The following is a 23,048-nucleotide window of genomic DNA, read 5'->3' as shown; positions in this document are numbered from 1 at the left end:
GGGCATATAGGTCCAGTCTACCCCTCTCGTACTACATGATTTTATTCCCACTTGATTTTTTTTTTCCCGCATCTCACTTATTTGCCATGTATTTCCAAGGCGAGGGCAGCATTGTCATTCCCGTGCAGGATATTATTTCCTGGATTTTCGACGAAGAACGATATGATATCGACAAGCCAGTAAGTCTATAACCTCCCTCTAATGGCAAGATGCCGCTCATGCAACACCACAGGTCTACATCGATGCCTCCCATACGAATCGTTCCATTTCCTGGCGACAAGCCCACACTCTGGTGCGTCAGTTGGCCGCTGGTTTCAAAGCAGCCGGTCTGAAGGACGGCGATTGTGTGTGCCTTCACTCATTCAATGATGTATGCACTCCAACACAGAATATTTCGTCCCCTCCGACGTATAGCCACTGACATAATGATCAGATCTATTACAGCATCCTTGTGCTCGGGATAATCGCAGCGGGAGGAATATACATGGGCACCAATCCGAGCTATACATCCCATGAACTCGGCTATCATCTCCGAGCAGCACAGGCCAAATTCGTCATCAGCGAACCAGAGATGTTAGACCGCATGATCCCCGCCGCTGAGGGCAACGGTATTCCGCATGACCGCATCTGGGCCTTCACAACGCGCGAGTCGCAGGTTCCAGCTACGACGGGACTCGCTCCTTGGACTACGTTGCTAAAACACGGCGGAGCCGACTGGCGCCGTCTGAGTGATCCCAGTCAAGCGAAAACCACCGTAGTAGCGAGACTGTTCAGCTCCGGTACGACTGGTCTCCCTAAACCCGTGGATTTTACCCACTACAATCTGATCGCACAACATACGCTGGTGTACGATGCACATCCCGTCCCATTTGAGGTCAGAACAACTCCCTCCCATCCACCGATCGCATATAAATCCCACCTAACAACTACTAGGCACGCCGAATCCTCTATCTCCCCTTCTTCCACGCGGCCGCAGCCCCATCCGCACACTTCAGCACTCTCCGTCTTGGCGATCCATCCTACGTCCTTCGCCGCTTCGAGCCAGGCCTCTTCCTAACCACCGTCGACAAACAAAAGATCACCGAAAGCACAGCCGTCCCGCCAATTGTTCATGCGATCCTCGCCCACTCCACGAACCCGAAATATTCCAAGTCACTACAGTCACTGAAGATCGTTCGCTGCGGCGCTGCCCCACTAGACAAAACAACGCAAGCACGTCTCCAGGCCCTTCTATCTCCCGACGCAACCTTTACCCAAGTCTGGGGCATGACGGAATCCTCCTGCATCGCGACCATGTTACCCTACCCTGAACCCGACGACACAGGGAGTGTCGGTCGGCTACTCCCCGGTATAGAAGCGAAGATAATCGACACAGACGGAAACGATATCACTGCTCCTGACACAACAGGCGAGGTCTGTCTACGGGGCCCTACCATCGTACGCGGATACTTCAACCTACCTTCCGCCAATGAGAACGCGTTCGATAAAGATGGGTTCTATAGAACAGGCGACTTGGGGTACTGCGACGGCAAGACAAAAAAGTGGTATCTGCTCGATCGGAAGAAGGATATTATCAAGGTTCGCGGGTTCCAGGTTGCGCCGGCGGAGGTGGAGGGCGTGCTGAGGAACCATCCTCGCATTCGGGATGTCGCGGTGGTGGGAGTCTACGATGCTGAGGCGAAGACGGAGTATCCAAAGGCGTATGTGGTGAGAGAGAATAATTCGCTCAAGCAGGAGGAGGTGAAGGAGTACGTGGCTCAGCGGTTGGCGAAGTATAAGAGGTTGGATGGTGGAGTGTTGTTTGTGGATGCGATTCCGCGAAATGCGAGTGGGAAGATTCTGAAGCGGTTGTTGGAGGATAAGAGAGGTGTGAAGTTGTAGATGCGTTCCCCGGAAGCTAACAACGCATGGGGTTTCATCAAGTTTCCAATAGATAGGGAATATGTCTAGCTACATGGCCAAGTAGGCGGCTTCGGCTCCTGACTACGTCTCCATTATCCCAAAGGAGCGCGATCGTCATAACGTACTTAGTAGACTATAACCACTACGGAATAAGAACCGGTCTTGGTTCTCACTCTTATTAGAAGCTTTCTAGGGTCGTGATTGGACCAAGCATGTATCCATTTTTCTGGTCATCCAAGGCCTATGTGACATTGTGTCCTTCTAGGATATCTACAAATGAGCCCGCTCCATCATTGAGGTCACTGCATCTCCCACACAAGTGTTCAAATCGCGGAAAGTCATTCCCAGCATCCTGCGCGACTTGGAGTTATCAAAACCAAATATGGGCTGGGGCAGGTCATCGGGCATATCGCTCGGGGGCAGCTTGTGAGCCAATTCCGGGTGCGTGGCACGAATAGCCTCCGCAACTTGCTTGTTCGAGAAGTGGCCAGCCACGGTAAAGAAGCGATGTCCACTGACCTCGGGCAGCTCCAGTGCTTTACGGTGAGCGAACGCAACATCACGGACATCCACGAAAGTGAAAGGAATGGCGATAGGTGCGCCCCCGTCTTTCCATTTTCCGAGCATCAGGTCACGGATAATGTGGTTTGAGGTGTTGAGCGCTTTAAGATCGGTGACATGGCGAGGCTTTGGTCCGAATACCAGCGGCGGGTTGATTGTGACAAGGTCGAAGTTCGGCTTCTCTTTCTCGACGAATTCAAAGGCAGCGCGCTCAGCGAATATCTTCCGCGCTGTGTCAATAGGGGATAGTGTTGTGTGGTGAAAAAGGCTCATACCTTGCTCGCGCGATATGTAACCTCCGGTACCATGGCCTCCTCCCAAGTCACTGACCCGTAGCTGGTCTCGTCGTACACCTCTGGGTGATTGGGGGGAGTGACAATTGTAGCCGAAGAGGAAGTCACAACCACTCGCTTGACAGTCGGTGCGTAAGCCTTGATGGAGGCCAGCAGTCCGGCGGTGCCTTTGATTGCTGGGTCAAGGAAGTCCGATTCAGGATCGGTGTAGTTAAAATGATAGGGCGAGGCCGTGTGGACGACCAAGTCTAGGTCGGAAATGGATTGGATAGCCTAGTTTTCCATGTTAGCCAACACTCGGAGTATCTGCTCATGCGTGTAGAACAGTGAGGGTCACCTCATTGTAGGCCCCATCTTTCCCAATATCCTCCACCACCACGTACGAGGCAGCCTGATCGCCGGTATTCGACAACGAAGTGAGAAGCTGTCGGCCTTTATCATGTGTGCGAACAGTCACCACCACTTGATACCTAGAATACGTCAGCGACGTGAGCAGAAAGATCTCCGTCTGGTGGAAATGCTTGCTTACCCAGCGTCCAGCAGCTCGGTCAGAATGTGCGAGGCGATGAAGCCTGTGCCACCTATATAACCCAGAAAATGTTAGTTCATCTGCTGCGGAAATATGGCATCAACGATCTCCACTGACCTGTAAGGAGTACCTTCTTTGCAAGAGAGCCCATCGTGAGCAGTCAGTAATAAAACTTCGAGCTGCTGGTTGTGTTTGCTTCCTATCAGAGGGTAACACTGGCTACAAAAACAATTGAAATAGACCACTGCTCATGGCGGTGAGAGGAATTTCCATCCTCGGCCCGGACAAAACATTCTGGGGTGATCAGTCGAGAAGGACAAACTGTCAGATTTCTCCGCATAAGCGTGGATGCCCAAAAACATGGCAGGTCCGCATGAGAAACTCCGAGCGTGCCCGATCTGTTGCCCACTTAACCATTATGATCTTAAGGATCCTGCAGAAAAAGCAATAACTTGGAGGGATACAGTAGAAGGTCATATGGACCCATAGGTACAAGCTTGGATCTATATCTACAGTGCTGGTCTCCGGCTCGGAACCCTTGAACAAAAAGCCGAGTTCTTCAGTAAGAACCATGGCAATGGACGATCCCAGATCCGCATATGAATACCTCAGTCGGTACGAGGATACCCTCGGTCAAGTGCCAATGCTGCAGGTCTACAGCCACTCATGCTTCCTTTTTCCATGCCCGAGAGGTGTCACAAGACACTATCGTCGCCGATCCCGAGGCTGCAATGCGACAGATCCGATCCCATATGCCCGGGATGGTAAGTTATCAATGTCGGTAAAGGCCCGGGAAATCCAGGGCGATATGCTGTTGCTTCCGGCCCACTCCCAGATCCTCTAATCGTGGTGCGCGATGATTTGCACGCCTTCCCTCCTTGTCTTGAAGAACATGCAGGAAACCGGGCTGGAATACCATGGGGAGCTTCTGGAGAGGTATTGCGATCGTCAGACGGCTTCTATGATCGAGTGGGAGGGAAATCATCGGGTGCCCATCAAACTGAAGGATTCTCGTGTGGTGATCGAGAAGGGTTTGAGGGTTGCGCAAAAGACGGGCTCCGTGGAACCTTCGGCGATGGAAGAGAGATGGCCTCTTGATGGCGCCGCCATCTCTTTGGATCGTCAAGGAATGGCCTTTGTATTTCCCTTGTATAGGGGTGGATTGAGCCACCCTTGTGGCAGTCAACGTACTGACATGCGGATAGAAATTCCTCATGAATAACACCTTCTATGGCTTCTTCTTAGAGTGCTCATTTGTGGTAACTCTAGATCAATGCTGCATGGGTAGGTTTGACTGTACACTGTTCATTCTATCTTGAGTCGCAATTGTCGTGCGCAATGGCCAATATTGTCGTCTCGGTGATCTTGGATAAGGTTAGCCACACTTCACCATTTAATATTGCTGAGAGAACCCTGATTCTGTCTACACGTAAGGTGGCTCCACAATGTCTTGCCGGTCACCCTCATTCATTTTCTTTAATGGTCGCATGCCGATGAAGCATACTTGATAATCTTCATCCGTGCTATTTGAACTATCTGGAAATAAAAAGAACAGTAAGTAAGTGACAAAAAGGGTTACAGAGGAAAAATCTTTGTCCACATCTGTAGCACACAGAGAGAGTAGTTGTTCTTCTTGTTGGCGTTGGTTGGTCGATGTGCCATTAAAAACCATTTGCCGGTTCGACCGCGGCAAAGAAAAAAAGATGGTCCCAGAGGGGCTCGAACCCTCGACTTTGACGTTATTAGCGTCACGCTCTAACCAACTGAGCTATGGGACCCAGTTGATATTTGTCTGGCTTTTCTACAGCACTAAAAGGAAACAAAGACCTTACCCACGTTGACGTTTGCCTACCCTGAACTCCTCACCACCATAGCGACCTCATAGTAACAATGCCGCGACTATAGTATCTTTCTTAGTTAGAATGAATCCCATAAATAAATCGTGTACTGAATTTAGGTAGGTTCAATAGTAACGTACGTGAAATAGGTTCGTCATTATGAATGTCTATCGAATTGTGATGTTCGGATATATATCTTAATGCAGCCCTGCTAGCAGTTCGCAAGATCGGATAAATCGACTAATATTATCCCAATCACCCTCATCGTAGATACAGATCTTAAGGTTCCCCGTCAATACGCTGAGGGCAATTACTATTAAAACATAATATTCCCGTGCATTCATATCAGTAACGGTGACATTCTACGACGTGGTCGCCGCCTAGTATCCACAATGATACCAACCGAACTCCGTGTTGCACAATCAACAGTAAACCTTTCGAGCCAACACTGACAATAGGACACGACCAGGATGTCCAGACATGCACACCCAAACTCATCAAGCCAGTACCAAGCTTCTAACATGGCAAGGCGACATCCATTTTTCCTTCAATCAACACTGGAACAATGACGATCCCTCCGGACCATGGCCCTCCGCTCAATCCATCCCTATACTCGAGGAATGTCACCACGTGTGACACCCTTCGTCATCGGGACCCCAAATGTTTCATATCCTCCTTTGGAACTAGCAAAAGCCTAATGAATGAATCATGTTACGGACTTTATTGCGGAGTAAAGTGGTCTTCATCTCCACCACGATGGTTCCTGGCACATGGCAGGCCACGCGACTCCATAGGTGGATCCGCGCATCCTGCCGCAACATGTCGGAAAGCTTTGTTCCACGTGGGCATTAGCAACGAACGATATACGCCGTATAGTGCGTAAATATAGCATGGCTGCAGGTGCCCCATGGTGTTGTATGCATTCCTGTGTGTTTTGACGTATGTATGTTTGGTATGTTTGGAATACCGGTATGTAATGGGGTACACACGGTATGTATGTATGTAACGTATTACGGTCCAACCATCTCCTTTGTACTACCCACCCAGGCAAGCTAAACGCCGAAGGATCCGACCTGCAGATGCAGGGAGCTGAAGCTGCACCTGGATGATCATATCAGTAAGAGCTAGTGATGCTTCTGTCTACAGGGAAGCGGCGATACGCCGCCCGAGTACCTAAGGTAACATCAGGACGGGCCATGCTGACAGTGGCCAAGAGTCATTGAGCAGCAGAATTGCTACCCTAGTTTCTGACATTGCACTCTTTTGTGACCTGTCGTCCATCATACGACCAAAATTCAATCATCCTATCGAACACACATTACCACAATAGCCATACTCAGGGCACAATGGACACATCGGTCATCCTCAACTCGATAACCTGGCAAAACACCCTCCTCTTTGCAGGAGGGGCGTACATCCTCCTGAATCTGAAAGGCCTCCCTTTCGTCTGGCATGTTCGTTTCCCTTACTCTTACCCTCAACCCACGCATCTCTTGACCCAATTGCTCATACAACACACCTCCCCATACTAAACAAAGAATTAAATACAGATCCGCCTCCTCAACTGCCTAAAAGAACACATCATCCTTAACCGCGCCCGCAAAGTGGACATAACCACTCATGGCCCCCAATCCCTCTTCTACCCAGTTATTACAACATCCTCCGCCCCGCTCCTGGAGATTGACTACAATATGCACAAGTCCAACGCCACGTATTTCACCGACCTAGACATCAACCGTGTGCACTTGATCTCTAGTTTATTTAAGGACCAGCTCGCGCTAGGCTTCTCCGGCGGGGAGCTGAACATTGCCCTTGGATCCACGGCATGTGTCTTTAAAAGGGAGATAAAGCCCTATCAGACATATGAGATCCATACGAGAGTGTTGAGCTGGGATGAAAAATGGGTGTATCTCGTTAGTCATTTCGTGAAGACCGGCGGGAAGAAAGACAAAGGGGAGGTAGTGTTTGGGGGCAGTTCAATAGGTGTAAAGGATGAGAAAAGTATTCTGGCCTCTGCAGTCACGAGGTACGTTTTCAAGAAGGGGAGGATATCAGCGAGTCCGGAGACGGTGCTCTCGCGGGCTGGCTTGTTGCCGGAGAAGGGGGTTAATATGAAGGATGGGTTTTGGTCGTGGGAGAGGGTTGAGGAGGAGAGGAAGAAAGGGTTGGATGTGGCGAGGTCGTTTCTTGCGTTGGACGGGTTGCATGCGATGTTTAGGGGCGACGGGAAGGCGATTGGGATGTTTTGAAGCGTGGTCCATGTGACTGATAGATGTAGATAGCTTGAGTACCTGGTGTTGGTCAAAAGCATCATAGAATTTTAAGGACATAGATAGCATGGCCTCAAGCTCGAGGGATGTGGGCATGGCCGACTTAGTGATAGATGAGTTACATGCTTTATAAGCATAATTCATGTCGTAATGGACTATCTGACATGCTCTTCGTTTAACTGTACTTTTATAGTTGCGCAGACTGAGAGCGATATCCGGTAACCTGGTTTAATCTAGTCTTTTCTATATTGCTAATGTTACTAACAGAGCGCAGAAGCCAAGCAACATAGGACATAGAATGACATTATAACAAGGTCAAGTAAATCATTGAACATTCTGGTATCGACAACGCCAAAATCATATATAAACCAAATGCAACTATGCAACGACAACCACCGACGACCGAGCGACCTTTTCCAACCCGCGCTCAACATCTATATACTCTTGCCACTAGGACCGACCAAGTTAGAATTTGATAACCTAGACAACAAGGGTCATCAACTCACCTCTGCCAAAACCTTCGCAATAATCGGCGACTTCGTCAACCGGAACACCTGCCGGAAGTATTCTTCGCTGACTTCAAATGGCCGTGCCGTCAGGTTCGGGATGTACTTACCCACCAAGCGATCCGCATCCAATGTATCCTTGTCAATGTACTTGTAGAGACATGCACGGAAGGCTGTAATGCCTGGGCTAAGGAAGGAAGAGTGGAAGGGCACGTCGATTCCTCGGAGTGGCACGGTGGCCACGCCACGCTCAAGTTGAATTGGTTGAGGCTTGGCTTTGGCAGCGCTGGCGCATTGGTGGAGTGTATCGAGTATGCTGGCGCGGATATCCTCAAGAGGCTGGGTACCCTGGAGGATAGCCTGGAAGTCAGATTGATGGTGCTTGATTTCGCCGATCAAAGAGGAGAGGGTGTCGAGGGCTCGAAGCTAGAATGTATTAGCAGGGATTTTATAAGTAGCCCAAACAATCGACTTACATCACCAGCGCAGACGTATTGAGAGTTGGCGACGTTGTAGTTGACGATCTCAAGCAGCCAGCCGGTTTCGCTGGCGATCAGCGACACCAGGCACCGCAGGCAGTCTTCGTTGAATGCTAGAGAGAGTCAGCAACCAGTCACATAAAGCAGCGAAGGAACATACACTTCGATAGTCGACTGGGGTCAACGGCGCACATGGAAAAGTTCGACCTTCCTTGCTCGTCGCGTTCAACTGCCATCTGCATTGTCAGACCGCGGTAGAAAACCACAGATACTAAACTCTCAATTGGCATAATTTCGGCAATGGCCGCCAAGGCGGAGTATTCTCCCAGAGAGTGACCAGCAAAGCTGCAGTGATCTGCCAACAACCCCTTATCTTTCATGTCTTCAATGATAGCCTTCTCCATGAGGGTGAGTGCTGGCTGGGTGAACTGGGTGGAAGACAGAAGGCCAGTGCTGGATCGGAAAGTGTATGACTTGGTCTCCTGTGTGATGTTGTGGAAGATCTTCTCGGATGTTGTTCGCCCATCCGCATGGATCATTTCACAACGCAGAGCCATGTAGTTCTCGCGGATCGCTCGTCCTCGAGCACCGCCGAAGTGGATCTTGAGTTCTTTAGGGTCGTTTCGGACAATGTCGGTAATGCGGAAGCCTAGGGAGGTTAGAAAACGTACTCATGTGGATGGAAACATACTCACCGAAATTCTCGACGAAATGCTTGTCAGCGAGGTCCCACACCTTCCGCGCCGCAGGGCTGGAGGCATAAAGTTCCATGCCCATTCCCTTTTCTTGGCTGCCCTGGCCAGTAAACAGGAAAGCAGTGCTGGGCTGCTCAATTTCAGCTTCCGCTATAATCAGCTTGTCTCCAGTACCGGCACGTCGGGCCTCTGCATGAACCAGCTTCCGTCCGTTTACCATGCCAACGTGTTGCAGGACCAGGTCCACATCGTCATGCGGAAGAACCATTCCAACAAAGTTGCAGTGATAGCGCCTAAAGCCACCAGGGTTGCCTGGGACAACCAGCTGCTCAAGCAAGCTACGAACCCTTGCGCTCATGTGCATGCCGTGGGTGATGGTGTCCGGAAGATCTGCATAGGCGGCAAAGGCCTTGGACACATGGATCGGGTTATAGTCGCCGGAGACAACGGCATATTCTTGATTTGATGAGGGAGACTTGAACTGGAGCTCGCCGCCGCCAAGAGTGATTGGTGATTGGAATAAAACTGGCTGGTCGACCACACTTCCAAGGCGCTTGAGATAATCCATGATGGGGTTGCTAGTTGAGATGCCGACTGTGTAATCAATGTAGGCTACCTCGAGGACCTCACCGGCCGGAGACCGACCGTAGACATGACCGAAGCACCTTTGTTGGCGGTAGAGCGACTTGCTTTGGAAATGGGCATGTGTCTCCAGCTCGAATGTGAGCTTATAGCCCCGAAGGTCTAGGTCTCTGTCGCCAGGCACAAACCACGGCTTGGAGTGAAGCACTGCCACATCTTTGACACTTGTCAGTTGGAGATCAATCTTGGGCTCTTTTGTCTGCCGAAAGGCTATGTCGTAGTCGGTATATGATCCGCGGTACATGAAGCGGCTAACGACCTCCACTATATCCACATTATCTCTAGTGATGAGGGAAGAAACCTCCACAACCTTGCCTGAATCTTCATTCAGAATGGCTCGGATGCGTGCTCTTGACGAAAGAACATCACCATCCCGGATGGGGTTTGAGCTTCCTAGCCTGCGGAATTGGTTGGATAAGTGGACTAGTTTCATAAGGTTACCGCTGATACCGTTGGTGAACAATGGCTTCATGACGGATTTCCAGGCAACAACGATCGCATAGTCCATAGGGGCATCTATTCTCTGCTGACTCCTCGAATGAGACCCCGGTGCGGATGTACTGCCAATGGAGTGACTGAATCTTCTGATATCATCCGCTGTTACGGTAACGACATCACCGTGGAATTCATCTTCATGTGAGGGATCACCAGGAGATCTCAGCGGCTCACCGAACCACAGTCTATGATAGAAATCCTTCACTCGCTCAATCTTGTCGGAGAGAACCTCTCGGATCGGCGCGAACGGGATCTCAGGATGGTAGCTAAATAGCAGCTCGAGCCCTGCCGGTGCTCCAGTGATAGTGCGACTCTCGAACAGCGTGGCCTTGATGATGTCCTCACTAACAGCACGCACCTCAACGACCAAAGTCTGTAGCGCATCCGCTGATCGCTCGAAAAGCCGGACCACCGACTGTTCCGTAGATGTGCACTCCTCTATTTCAATGTAGGTGTTGTTCCGAGGAGCGAAGAGTCGCCTTACGGGATTATCGCACAGACTGTGCCCTTGAACGATAGATTTCTGCGAGAAGAGAGCATGTCTCCAGCCCTTCTGCGTACCAGCCAGTTGTTGCATCCAAGTTTCAACCGCAGGCAGCTCGTTGCCGAGGACTGTAGGGTCGTATGTTCTGGTCAAAGATATTTCACTCGGCACTTCACCCATACCTCCTTCGGTCAGAGGTGTCTGAGGTTGCTCGTTGCCATATCCCAAAGCCGCGAGGGACTTGACCCACTGAGAGTGAATACCATCCAACAGATGCTTGATTGGCTCGTTTGGTGCCGTGGTGTGCTTGGCGGCGACAGGTCCATGCAGAATGCAGGTCCTGCCAACATCCTGGCCCGGCACTGCCTGAACATCTTCCGACTGCCACAGTGAGTCTTTTTTGAACCACACCTCAAAATCCTCGTCGAGAACAGGAATAAATGGAACGGGCTTTTGACCACGGCGCCGGCACAAATGAATGAACATCTGAGTGCTTGGTACATCCATCAGCTCTGAGGTTGCTCTAGCATGCCTGATCAAGAACTCTTCAATGGCCGTGTAGGGTTCATCGATTTGTTCAACTGCCCGCCAAAACCGGGACCCGAAATTGATGTGCATCTCTCCAACAATATCCTCGAGCCATTGAAGAAAGTCGAATGTCAACTGCTGCAGACTGTGATGTATCCAGCGAGCCTGATGCTTGATGTAGAGTAACTCGACCATTCGCCACACAACTGCAGACAGTGTCATTTCGTTCAATTCGCAAGGCTTACCATCTGCATCCTGCGCAAACCACACTTTCTGGAAATTATTGTTAAGGCCGTCGATAATGCGCTTCTTGTTCTCCTGTAAGAAGGCAACTCTTGCTTTCTTGTCTGCAATGCTGAACACAGTTCGGTCCATCTCATCCCAGAAGAGGACTCCCCGGGTGGCGATTTTATGAATTGGCTCGCCCATTTCGGACCGGACGGTAATGATTCCTCCAGTAGGTCGTGTATAGGTCTGGTCCCAGACTGCATCATCTGCACCAGGGATATCTACAATCAACTGCTTGGCCTCAGGGCTGGTGTGAGCCTCCTTGACTGTCATCACTCTACTGCCGAGTAGGATCCCGTCGAATGGCATGAGGGATGGTGCATTGAATGCTTTGCTCCACTCTCCAGTCAAGTAAGGCAGGGTATCGTCGGCGGCACCAAAGCCGCTACCAGCGACTAGGATGATGTTTTTGCACGCTCTGATGCGACCATATGTCTCCAAAATGGGGGCATGGAAATCCTCATACGAGTGATGTCCACCCCCTCTGCCACCAGTCCACTGAAGTATAACTGGGAAGGTCTTGTTCTCGCGGGCAATGTCAATGACCTGCTGGATTGCCTCCACCGACCCGGGCTTAAAGGCAATGTGCTTTAGGCCAAGTGTCTCGACGTACTCATTGGCCACGTCGACAGAGGGGACACCGGCTCCAATGGTCATCCCATCGATCGGGACGCCCTTGGCACGGAGCTCCTGTAGCAGGGGAATCTGCCAGCGAACGGAACTGGGGCTCGCATAAATGATATTGCATGTCACACCCCGCCCTGGAATTCCATTTTGCACGATCTTGTTGATCGCTTCCTCCATAGTACCCTTGCTGTAGTACCCCCCTCCAGCAAGCTCGATATGGTAGCCAGCGTTCATGGTAGCAGAGACAAAGTCCCATGGCACAGTAGTCGGCGTCATACCAGCAATCATGATGGGAGGAAGCCCCAGCAACTCGCTGAACTTGGTCTGAACAATAACCTTACCCGTTGCGTCTCTGGCCAGATGCGGCCCGTACGCCTCCGCCCAATTATCAGCATAAACGACGGGGTAGTCGGAGTCACGATTGAAGAGTTCTGCCTTGTTTCCGTACTCCTCGTTTTGCTTCATGGAACTACCAAGTATTAGACGCACACCCTGACCTGCCTTATTATGCATGGTGACAGCCCCTACACCGGCGCTGCCGCCCGGACCGAAGTCGATGATATGAGTAGCATTTGGAAGAGAGGTCGCTTTCTCCCAGTGTACAGGTTCGCGTGCAATCATGCTCACGATATCACCGATGAGGTTTCTGTCTTTGTGAATGCGCATGTCGTGGCCATCGGTTGTAGCGTAAAGCGGAATGCGCAGCTGGTTACCTGTGATGGTGATATCCGCGAGATCCTTCATAACCAAAGGAACGACCTCATCCAGAGACATGCTATGAAAGGGTGCGGTTATGGGTAGGAAGCGATGCTCGATCTTAGGTTTCCGCTTGCTGGCCGGGATCTGTGCCTCACGACTGGTCTTTGATGGTTTCAAGCCACGTAGGTGCCGACTCAGCCCATACAGACTAAGAGGCGGGCCGGTCACAACGAGATTTTGAGGACCATTGAAGAGGGAAATAGCAACACGAGATTGTTGCGGGAGGTAGCTATTTACTGTGTCGATGATCTTCTGTAGCTGACCCCGTCGAAGGTTTCGTACCCTGAGCATGGGACTAGGTGCCCCTTCTCCGTTGTCTTCTGCATCCCGTATAATTGACTCGGGGATGAACTGGGGAGGGAATATTTCGTGGCTGCGACAGGAGATGTAGAAGAGGATACGGAGGGCTTCGAGAGATTGTCGGTAGAAGTCTCCCCACGTGTCAGAGACAGCAATCACGAGGGCTACGACAATTCCCTGTGAATGACCTGACACGCCAGACAGATAGCCATGCATCTCTCGCGGCGAGAGCCCCATTGTTTGACAAGCCACGATGAAGTGGCACGTTTGGAGGAGACCAATTAAGGGCATGCTGACGGGGGCAGAAAGAAGATACGCCGCCTCTGGCTCAGAATCGGGCTTCTCTAGCCAGTCCATCAGCGAGAAGCCATGTTGGAAGTAAGATTTGAATGCAGGCGCCCCAGCGAGCTCCTCTAACAATCTGGCTCCGGAGAAGACACAACGACGGAGGATGTCGGTGTACGTCGCGTATGTATCTTTTAGATCCTCGAAGTATTTCTCATCATTCCCCTGACCTCCGAATATTGCGTATATACGTGACGGTCCATCTGTAGCGGACTCGAGAAGGAGAGAAGGTTGACGTCTAGACTTGCGACTGAGGGTTCCGTATGCTGCAAAGTATGCTTTGATTATGGGGGTCTTATGTTGAATATCAAGCTGGGACAGAACGGAGTGGATATCATTTCCACCAAGAAAGTCTTGCTCATAGCTTTCTAAGAGAGCCTCAAGCAACTGCAGTATTGCCGCGGCGTCATCACAATGTGTGTCGTCGCTAGACCGGGTGATGCAAAAGTTGATGAACTCGGCGACGAGTCCTTCTTTGGTAGATAGGTCATTCTGTGGCGAAGATGAAAGCACATTCAATGTGAAGTCCTTCCATAACTGAGTTGCTAACGATAGCTGTAATGCAGGTAGGGATATTCTCGTATCAACAGATCCATATGCAACGATTAACGACCGTTTGTCGCCGGCGACAGAGGACGGCCGAGAGATCTCGGGAGTGAGGCCCGCGAATTCCGAGCTCAAACTCGACAACGGCGTTTTGACAGTCATGATGATGAAATGAAGGAAGAGGTGATTTGACTATACTCCAGAAATTGGGTGTCAAAACAGTTGCTCTCTGAAGTGATATATCCCACCACTCTCTGTAGCATGGGGAGATAAGCTTGGCAATGGGGTCATCTCACGATAAGGAAGAGGGCCAAATCGGAGGTCTCGGTCCGGAGAAGCAATTGTGGGCGACCCAGAAGCTAGAGTAGAGCATACAGATAACCTGCAGCGTAAAAATGCCTGTCAGGATCCAACGAGGCGAAGCTGAATAGGAGGCTGTATATGTGCGGTGATGGTGATCTGACGTTCTTTACAGGATCGTACTGTTCGTAAAACAGTAATACTAATTGTCACAAGTATTACGTACACATACACAGAAAAACCAAACCGCGCTAAACGTTCCTTACTAGTGTATCATGTGTAAGGCCTCTAATGTCGAATCTCGTCACTGGAACCGGGCGAAGCATGGACACATCCCTCCGGGATGATCCCAGCCTATCATTAGGGGAGGATCGCTGCTCGTGAGTCAGGAACTGAATCCCTTGCGGGAGATCCTCCAATTGCGGCTGCAGCCGACTCTCCTCGGATCCTTTCGGATGGAATCATCGGTCCCTGACGGCATCTGCGAGACTCATTGCGAAACTAATATTGATACTAATACCGATACTTGAGGAAGGCAATAATCCTGGAACATTCCAGCCCCAACGCTAGTCGCCTTCGAAACGTGGCACACACGTGTCTTAGCTGCTGCAATATAGTGGCCAGCTTCTACTCGTGAAACTCTATTTTCGTGCCCATGGTGCCATAGAGCTGCAGCGGTGATTCCTTCAGCATCGGTGATAAGTAGGTGAAAAAAATTATTGGTTGATGCGAATATAGTATAACCGGGAGTAGTTCTTTCAACTACAACTCCACGGCGGAGTTTCTTGGCAGGATTCTAGTGACAGCCAGTAGCTGAACCATTCACCCACTTCGGACTACAGTCAGCAGTCAGCAGTACGTCCCTAACCTCCATTTGTAGGTTCTGGGTCATGCGAGAAGCTAATGCCGCGAGTGCTGAACAGAATCGTGATATAGCCAAGCTGCTTCAGTGTCAGGTGACACCAGCACACCCTAACATGAAGTCGACCCCTGTGAGGACCACGAACTAGGTATCGATCATTGTAAAGTAAGAGCAATCCATACGATCTATTTGAGACTTAGTCAATGAAAGTACTGGGTTTTGAGAGGTAAATCAAATACGCCACCTACTTTGTTCTCTTCCTAGACTATGCTCTCTTGTGCACCTTTCCAAGTCCACGAAATATCATACATTGCCACATCACTGGTTGATGATTACAGTATTGACCCTTCATGCCTTGTCAAGAAATCTGCTTACAAACACTATGCGACAACAGAACGAATAGCCCTAGCTACACCATCCGGGTTCTCCAACGGAATCAAGTGCTTCACTCCCTCGAGGACCTCAAAGTACACCTCGAAGCCCCTCTGAGCCAGCGCTCCAACTACCTCCTTCTCCACCCGATCCTTATTCTCAACAATATCCTCCGCTCCAGCCAGTACACTAATCCTAACCTTCCGCCCTGCCAGCCGAGCAGAGACCTCATCCAAAGCAGATGTGATATTCTCCTGCATACCATGTAGAATCCACCCGTCCCGAGCAAGAATACTCCCTGTCAAACTATCTTTGATGACCATGTTCATATCGTCACTCGAAATCTTCTGCGCACTGGACAGAACATTCTCGACCGTCCACCGAACGGAGGCTTCGTTATCATATGCTTTGCGTTGTTGCTCGCTCATCTCAGAGGGCAGGATCAGTGGTGTTGGGGGTGCCGGGGCGACGAGTACGAGGCCCTTGATGAGGGATAATAGGCTGTCGGAGAGTTTGGAAAGAGTAGCCAGGGTGACCTTCGCTCCCATGGAGTGACCGATTAGGATCACGCCGTTGTTGAGGAGGGGGGTGGTGCTTTGAAGGTGGGATAGCACCGAGACCACATCAGATGCCATGGGAGTAATGGAGTAGTCTCTTGAGCTGTCTGCGGGTCCTGTGGATTGGCCCCAGCCGCGGAGGTCAATGGCGACTGTGTTGTATGCATTGCTGAGGGTATATGGGGCTAATGGTGAGATCTGCTTGTACCACGTTTTGCTGGATCCACCCCAGTAGTGGAGGAAGAGGAGGAGGGGCGTAGATGAAGAGGAAGACTGAGCTTTGGTGATGGTGAAATGGATGTTGGTATCTGGGCCGGTGCTGAGATGGTGGGACTCCATGGTAATTGATGCTTCAATATGCTCAAAACAAGATTATATTAATTTGATGAGGTAGGAAGTCGTACAGAAGAAGCAAGTATACTCCAAATTCGAAGAAAAATTCTCCTTTTTATGCTCGACCGTTGGGCGGCGTGGCATGATAAGCCGGAATGATTAATCCGGAAGTATTTGGAATTATGAAGGAATTAATTCCGTTTAATGAGTCACTGCTCCATAAGCAGAGTAGCATTGCTAAAAGCATCTAGGAGACAAAGGAATGCAACAGATGAAGTTGAATACACAATTATCGGTATAATGCCGTTGCTGTAAGCCACTCAACGGAAGTAGATGCACCGACGCCAAACATCACCGAGCACATCCAACCACGGTCTATAAGCACAACGCCTGAAAACAACACTGTAGGAGCCCCAACCAAGAGATAAAAGCGCATGGGTACGAGATGTTTATATCTTAAGCCATGATTTCTCAGGATCCATGTCTGTGGTGGTGGAAGTAGTAGTACCTCTCCCGTAGAGTTGGCTGAACAGGCCATTCTCGGCCAGCAAGTCTTTCGGAGCGCCACACTCGACGACGCGTCCACCCTCAATGACAACTACTTTGTGGAAATCAAGAATGGTGTGGAGTCGATGTACAACTGCAATGACTGTGCACTCTGCAAATGCTTTCCGGATGAGACGCTGCATGAGAGCGTCAGTTTCGGGGTCGACACTGTTCGGTAGAAAATTAGCTATCTTCGACCTAACCCGTAGCCAGTCACTTGCTTTGAAATACGACAGTAAACATACCTACTAGTCGCTTCATCCAATACAACAACTTTGCTCTTTCTCAGCATAGCAGCAGCTAAGCGCAAAAGCTGCTTCTGTCCCTGCGAGAAGCTTTCTTCCTGCACCTGGCCGTCCAAGCCCCCAAGTTGCGTCGATACGATGTCCCACAATTTGACTTCTTTGAGCACATTGGTAACACTCTCCTCCGATTCTTTCCCAAGTGGGTCTATGTTTTGCCGTACAGTACCGGGAAGGATGGTCACTGCCTGAGATATGCATGAGAGAGACGATCGGATGTCCTGACAAGAGATAGAGCTAAGATCGAGCCCATCGACAGTAATTTGACCATTGTCGGGTTCGAGAAGGCGGAAGAGGAGTTGGACTAATGAACTCTTGCCACTTGATGACCTTAGCATCTTATGGGAGCCTGTAAGAGGGGCAAAGCTAACATACCTGCCACTAGGACCGCAAACAGCGACCATTTCACCAGCTGAGATTGACAATGTCACGTCATTGAGAATTGGTTCGCTATCGGGTCTATGCACCAATTAGTATTTATACGTAACAATGTGAAAAGACATTACCTATAAGAAGCAGTGACATTGAAAAACTTAATGTCACCCCTCTCCGGCCAGCGCGCCGGTACTTCAATATGTCCATCCGACCTATCCTCAGGCTGAACATCATCCTGAAACTGTCTGACACGCGACACTGCTCCGATCGATGTCTCCAGAACAGTCCAATTCGAAATAAGCTGCTTCAGACTTTCGCTCACATTAATGATATTCAGTAGCCCCAGTCCCGCAGAATCAGCTCCAATAGAACCAGGAGCGCCGACTGCAATTGCAACAATCAGCGTCGCCATTCCTGCCACAACCATGTCAAGGACGAGGGTGAGCCATCTCTGGATAACGAAGAGCAGGTAATACGGCCGTTGCGATGCATCTGTCAAACCGCAGATATTCTCAAGAAAGTTAGTTTGCCAGCCGAACGCACGTATGGTTACCAGTCCGGTCACGGTCTCCATGAAATTGGAATAGAGGGGAGATTTAGCTTCTAGTTCCATGAACCGGAGCTGACGTGAAGTCCGGAGATAAAACTTTTGCAGAAAGTAGAAGACTGCAAGGCATAGTGGGATGATGGCTGCAAGGTATTTTCCAGTGATGAAAACTATTAGCAGCTGTGCTATTGCAGACATGAGGGCTGGCTAAATGTTAGTGGCGTTCTGTATGGGAGGGCGACATTTTGGACACACCAACGCTCGTCTCAACAAGAGCAAGTGGTAGCTCCATATCCACTAGTTGCATGTCTTGACTAAACCTAATGCGCCTGTAAGCTTCATGTCAATGTACAGCGATGGCTATCCTACTTGTTCGTAGTCACGCCAGAATCCGTCGCATGAAAGAAAGATATCGGAGCGCTGCAGAAGTTAGTAGGGTGATGATGGGAGAGTAGTGAACGTACTTCAAAACAGTGCGAAGCAGAATCTTATGCAATCTTCTTGACGCCCGGGGGATCATATTGCTCATCATATGCGTACTTCGTGTCAGCTCTTGCCTTGTCCAGGATTAAGATAAATACTTATCAGCATCCGAGAAACAATGACAGTTCCGCCATAACTGCTAGGAACGCATACACGCCCAAATACATCCCAAGGTCCTTATATGGGTGCTTTTCGTTTGCAGCAGCCCACCACTGGACCCATACACCTGCGAATGTGAGCTTTAATCAGATAAAGCGGATTATAGTACCCACTCGGAAATGCCAAACTGAATGTGAAAATCGCGACCGCGGTAAAGAATACCACAGAGTTGAGTATTCCAACCATTTCAAGATAGTACTTATAGATCGTCACATCGCCTGTCCGACGGCTAGCATCAGATGTTTCAAGCTGCGCGGCAAGTTCGTGCGGTACATCGGGGTTGGACTGCCTCACAATCCAGCTCAGTCTTGCATCGCTCATCATGGGCTCTGGGAGGAAGTCCCCTCCGCTAGGGCCGGGGAGGCTGGAAACAATTGAATCCTCCTTTTCTGAGAAACGGACTTTGCTGTCGAGCGTGATGGTGTAGTCTGCGGAGGAGGCAAGGCGAGCTTTGACATCGAGGTTAGTTTCTATTATTCTCCAGGGCGTCTAAATAGATTACTTACTGGAATGGGTTGCAAGGATGGTAGTCAGATTGTGTTTCCGACAAAAGCCACCTTGACCGAACAGCCGAGCTATCACTAGCTTCTCTGTGTCCGCATCGAACCCGCTAAATATATCATCGAGGAGCAACAAGGGCTGTCTTGAATAAAGCGCTCTAGCAAGTGCCTGTCATATTGATGATCAGTGCTCAGAAACGATGATCTCCAAGAGATTAGAGTGACTCACCACTCGATGCTTCTGACCACCGCTCAATGACAGTCCTTTACTTCCCACAACCGTCTGGACACCCAACGGCATCGACCTCAGGTCTTGCCTCAACCCAGAAGCTTGCGTGACCTCCCGGAACCACCGCGGCTCATAGGTCGCAGGGCCAAGGATATTACTCAGAATTGTTCCGTTCTGGAGCCATGGATCTTGACTACAGAATGCGGCAGACGAATAGCGACACTTCATGTACCCTTTTGTGACGGCTGTCTCGCCCCTCATACCAGCCAGCAAAGTCGACTTTCCACACCCAGTTGGGCCCGTAATGATCGTTAGCGTAGACGGGCGGATCTTGAAAGTCATTCGTTTCACAACCGGCTCGCGAGTAGATACCCATCCCACACTCCAGTTCAGCGCCTCGACTGCATTCTCCATCTCTGTATTCTTCAATTCCATATCTCGGAGGGTTTCCAGTTCTGGGAACAAGGTTTGCTCGGAGGTAAAGGAGCTGAGGAAGCCGACTTCTTTGGTGTTCTCGGTCATCAGGAACACGCGGACACGCTCGATAGATCCAACGGCTGAAATGAGGTTAGGTACCGATTGCAGTAGCATTGACATTGGGTTCTGAAGGACTGAAAACAGAGACAGAGTTGTAAATGCCCTTGCGGTGGTCAGCTCCGGGCCATTGTCAGATCGTGATAAGGCGATGAATATACCAAAGCCGACCACGGGCGATATGACTGAAGTTCCGAAAGCTGGTGTATGTTAGTAAGAAAGTAATCATATAGCCATGAAGCAATGTACTAACACAAGCTGACAGCGTATATAAGAAAGGATCGGAAGCGATTAGCGTATCCTATCTCCTGAACTCGCAAATTCTGTACAAAATCCATGAACCAAGGGGTAAGACCTTCCAACTTCAAGCTTTTCATGGAGTTGATCATGTATGTCGTGACGTCGATTCTCTTTTGTATGCCCTCAACCCAAGTCGCCTGACGACGTCCGACAGCCGGTGCCATGGTTGCTGCAGTAGCTCCACACACTAGCAGACTGTTAACATCCAGTCCTAGCTTCTCTGCTCCGGTGGTAAGACTTACCGACTGCAATAAGGATAGGGCTCAGTCCGCCATAGTTTAGCTCGCGATAGAGCAACCACAGTGCCAAAGCTATTTCGATGACATTACCCCAAGCTTCATGCATGTAGCGCATACCAAAGGCTACCTTTTCAATGTCAGCGCTCATCAACGTTACCGGTGCATATTCTTCGGCGGTTTTCGGATCCATCGAGAGCGTCTTCTCATAGATTAGCGGCACAAGGCAACCCCTCATGAGGAGGATAGTACGGTAGGTGATATGCTGGTAACAAGCTTCGGAAATCTGAAGCAGTATTAGCATTTCGCAAAGCACCAAACATTTGACCGAACTCACCCCTAAACCCACATATACAACGATATATGCACCAAGAAGCCCATATCCATCCTTGCGATTGTGTTTTTCCGACACAGTTTGCAGGTATTTGACGACCGCATCAATAAGAAACGGCTGGGTGAAGGTGAAAGCCGTGAAGCACAGTCGAGGAATGACGGCCGTGAGAAGAACCAGCTTGTGCTCCCACGCCATAATCCAGAGAAGTCCATTTTTCTTGCCTTTTCTTTCCGGGCTTGCTGCTCATACTTAGCAAAATGCAAAAAGGAAACGGGGACAAGCCTACAATTCTGCCACACCTTGGAGAAGCTCTTCGAACAAACTTCAGACTGCAAGGACCGGTTTAGAGTGAAGAGATCATCCGCTTGTAGATCTTTCTTGGAGCCCAGAAACAGTAGCGGATTAACCCACCAAAACATGCGCCGGTTGATCCACCCGACCTTCTCTTCAGGACTGTATGACTGTTCCAATGTACCAAGCGCCCGAGGCCAGGCTTCCTGCACGAGTAAGACCAACTTCCACACAACCGAGATAGTTGATAGCTTAAATATGTGACCCTGATACCCAACACCCCATAGCGTGCGTAGTCGAACAGCATCGAAGGCAATGGTAAGAAGGAGGTAGATTTCGGTGAGAAGGGGCGGTTTCACAGAGCGCGTGTGTTCAAATTGCGATGCGACACCGAGCATAATAGCAGCGACCAGACTGAGCACCGCAGCTGGGATAGTCGTGCGTGTCACGGGTTCACTACTTGATGTCCATGATACTAAAATAGCCGTTTGGATGGCAGCAAACCACCCGTAGCTGATCTGTGACAAGTTAACGATGCGACGACTTGGGCGCAGTGAGAACAAGATATGCGACCTACGAGTTTAGCCGTATAAGCGCCATCTTTACTTCCATCTCTCGATTCCTTTCTGTGTAGGTATACCACTCTAGGAAAAAGACAAAGGAGTAAAAGTCCGATCGGGCCGATCGTCATCACAGACTCCTCGAACAGCAGAGTAAAGTCGTAGCCGCCATAGCAGTCTCGAGCCTGAGGCCCGAATGTATCTTCGGATGCGATAGAGCAGTTCATTGCGACTTCGCCTATTCTGCGGCGTACTGGCAACAAGCGTGAATTTAGGCCATCTGGAGTAAAGCGATACAGTTTGCACTTTAGACCTCGGACTGCCAGGACTCACTCCTATGGTGTTCGTTGAGTCGCACTGCTCAAGTTCATAGCAATGCTTGGGGTGCTCCAATACTGTTCGAAATCCTCAGATGGATTACCAGCAGAGAGCTGCTGCCTGCGTACCCCCGACATCGTCAGCGTAATGCGCCAGCTTGAGCGCCTGTATGTCCAAGAGGGGCATAATCATAGGCGCAAACGACCGCGGAGACGCTGTCCAGGCGTGGGTGGCGCTCATTGGCGGGTGCGTAAATATAACCACGCCATTGGAGCAGGTCGGATCCTGCAGCGACGCTTGGACTTTCATGTTTTGGACCCCACACGATCGGCGCTGGCGCGATGAGCGAAGCCTTGGACCATGCAAAAAGGATCCTTGCTATCCATGTGGCCGGTGGGTCCCTTGACAGTTCTCCCCGATCACGGTATCATTACATCCATAATTACCGTAACAGAGTAAGATACCAAATACGTGACGGCTCGGTATCAGAGCTGGTATCGAGACTAGGGTCGATACAGGCCATGGGGCAATTACGCGATGGCTGCATGCCACAATCGTATCAGCTTCACTTGCTCGATAGATTCGCTCAGCCCCTGTTGCTTGAAGTCTTCGACACGAAGCTGACAGGGAAACGTAGTGTTGGTTCTCAGGCTCAATCCAACCTCTCGAAGGCCGGACATCTTTGTACAAGCCTTGTCGATATGAGCATATCCTTAGGCGAGACTTTCTTTCTCATTCCGTAAGCTCCTTTTAATCAATGTGACCTGCAGTCTATCTTTCTCATTTGCAAACTCTACCTTCCTCTCATTGATCAGCTGCGCAA

General features: G+C 50.1%; 7 protein-coding genes and 1 non-coding gene across 8 annotated transcripts; 3 read left to right on the top strand and 5 right to left on the bottom strand.

Moving 5' to 3' along the window:
* Window positions 1-86: 86 nt before the first annotated feature.
* BO85DRAFT_378934 (acyl--CoA ligase) lies at window positions 87-1,881 on the top strand (the record flags this gene model as incomplete). The annotated part of the gene is made up of 4 exons (XM_025656318.1): window positions 87-179; window positions 233-370; window positions 434-874; window positions 934-1,881. 4 exons carry the CDS (start codon window positions 87-89, stop codon window positions 1,879-1,881), a joined length of 1,620 nt encoding a protein of 539 aa, XP_025512385.1.
* Window positions 1,882-2,088: 207 nt separating this feature from the next.
* Window positions 2,089-3,551, bottom strand: BO85DRAFT_452363 (SDR family oxidoreductase). Its single transcript, XM_025660811.1, has 5 exons — window positions 3,403-3,551; window positions 3,286-3,337; window positions 3,094-3,226; window positions 2,739-3,029; window positions 2,089-2,685 (listed from the first exon to the last, which is right to left on the bottom strand). The coding sequence occupies exons 1-5, from the start codon at window positions 3,434-3,436 to the stop codon at window positions 2,173-2,175; spliced, it is 1,023 nt and encodes a 340-aa protein (XP_025512384.1). The 5' UTR covers window positions 3,437-3,551; the 3' UTR covers window positions 2,089-2,172.
* A 590-nt stretch (window positions 3,552-4,141) lies between these two features.
* BO85DRAFT_522837 (uncharacterized protein) lies at window positions 4,142-4,864 on the top strand (the record flags this gene model as incomplete). Its single annotated transcript, XM_025665296.1, has 2 exons — window positions 4,142-4,434; window positions 4,491-4,864. 2 exons carry the CDS (start codon window positions 4,142-4,144, stop codon window positions 4,501-4,503), a joined length of 306 nt encoding a protein of 101 aa, XP_025512383.1. The 3' UTR covers window positions 4,504-4,864.
* Window positions 4,865-4,989: 125 nt separating this feature from the next.
* Window positions 4,990-5,063, bottom strand: BO85DRAFT_t226. Its single transcript has one exon. It is a non-coding gene; the product is annotated as a tRNA-Ile (tRNA).
* Window positions 5,064-6,115: 1,052 nt separating this feature from the next.
* BO85DRAFT_480400 (acyl-CoA thioesterase) lies at window positions 6,116-7,417 on the top strand (the record flags this gene model as incomplete). The annotated part of the gene is made up of 4 exons (XM_025663005.1): window positions 6,116-6,121; window positions 6,270-6,301; window positions 6,454-6,577; window positions 6,674-7,417. 4 exons carry the CDS (start codon window positions 6,116-6,118, stop codon window positions 7,370-7,372), a joined length of 861 nt encoding a protein of 286 aa, XP_025512382.1. The 3' UTR covers window positions 7,373-7,417.
* Window positions 7,418-7,771: 354 nt separating this feature from the next.
* On the bottom strand, window positions 7,772-14,249 carry BO85DRAFT_427496 (malonyl CoA-acyl carrier protein transacylase; the record flags this gene model as incomplete). Its single annotated transcript, XM_025658159.1, has 5 exons — window positions 7,772-7,843; window positions 7,900-8,325; window positions 8,376-8,491; window positions 8,539-9,027; window positions 9,074-14,249. 5 exons carry the CDS (start codon window positions 14,247-14,249, stop codon window positions 7,772-7,774), a joined length of 6,279 nt encoding a protein of 2,092 aa, XP_025512381.1.
* A 1,244-nt stretch (window positions 14,250-15,493) lies between these two features.
* BO85DRAFT_403873 (alpha/beta fold hydrolase) lies at window positions 15,494-16,565 on the bottom strand. The gene has a single exon (XM_025657250.1). The coding sequence runs from the start codon at window positions 16,515-16,517 to the stop codon at window positions 15,630-15,632; it is 888 nt and encodes a 295-aa protein (XP_025512380.1). The 5' UTR covers window positions 16,518-16,565; the 3' UTR covers window positions 15,494-15,629.
* Window positions 16,566-16,900: 335 nt separating this feature from the next.
* On the bottom strand, window positions 16,901-22,149 carry BO85DRAFT_500391 (P-loop containing nucleoside triphosphate hydrolase protein). The gene is made up of 15 exons (XM_025664116.1): window positions 21,925-22,149; window positions 21,343-21,865; window positions 21,060-21,295; window positions 20,729-21,008; window positions 20,440-20,673; window positions 19,653-20,386; window positions 19,430-19,592; window positions 19,037-19,372; window positions 18,918-18,990; window positions 18,651-18,701; window positions 18,537-18,601; window positions 17,866-18,484; window positions 17,735-17,818; window positions 17,303-17,680; window positions 16,901-17,225 (listed from the first exon to the last, which is right to left on the bottom strand). Exons 1-15 carry the CDS (start codon window positions 22,132-22,134, stop codon window positions 16,961-16,963), a joined length of 4,251 nt encoding a protein of 1,416 aa, XP_025512379.1. The 5' UTR covers window positions 22,135-22,149; the 3' UTR covers window positions 16,901-16,960.
* Window positions 22,150-23,048: the final 899 nt, after the last annotated feature.

Source organism: Aspergillus piperis, assembly GCF_003184755.1.
Source record: "Aspergillus piperis CBS 112811 unplaced genomic scaffold BO85scaffold_19, whole genome shotgun sequence".
Taxonomy (NCBI): Eukaryota; Fungi; Ascomycota; class Eurotiomycetes; order Eurotiales; family Aspergillaceae; genus Aspergillus; species Aspergillus piperis.
This window is presented reverse-complemented; position numbering and strand designations above follow the sequence as displayed.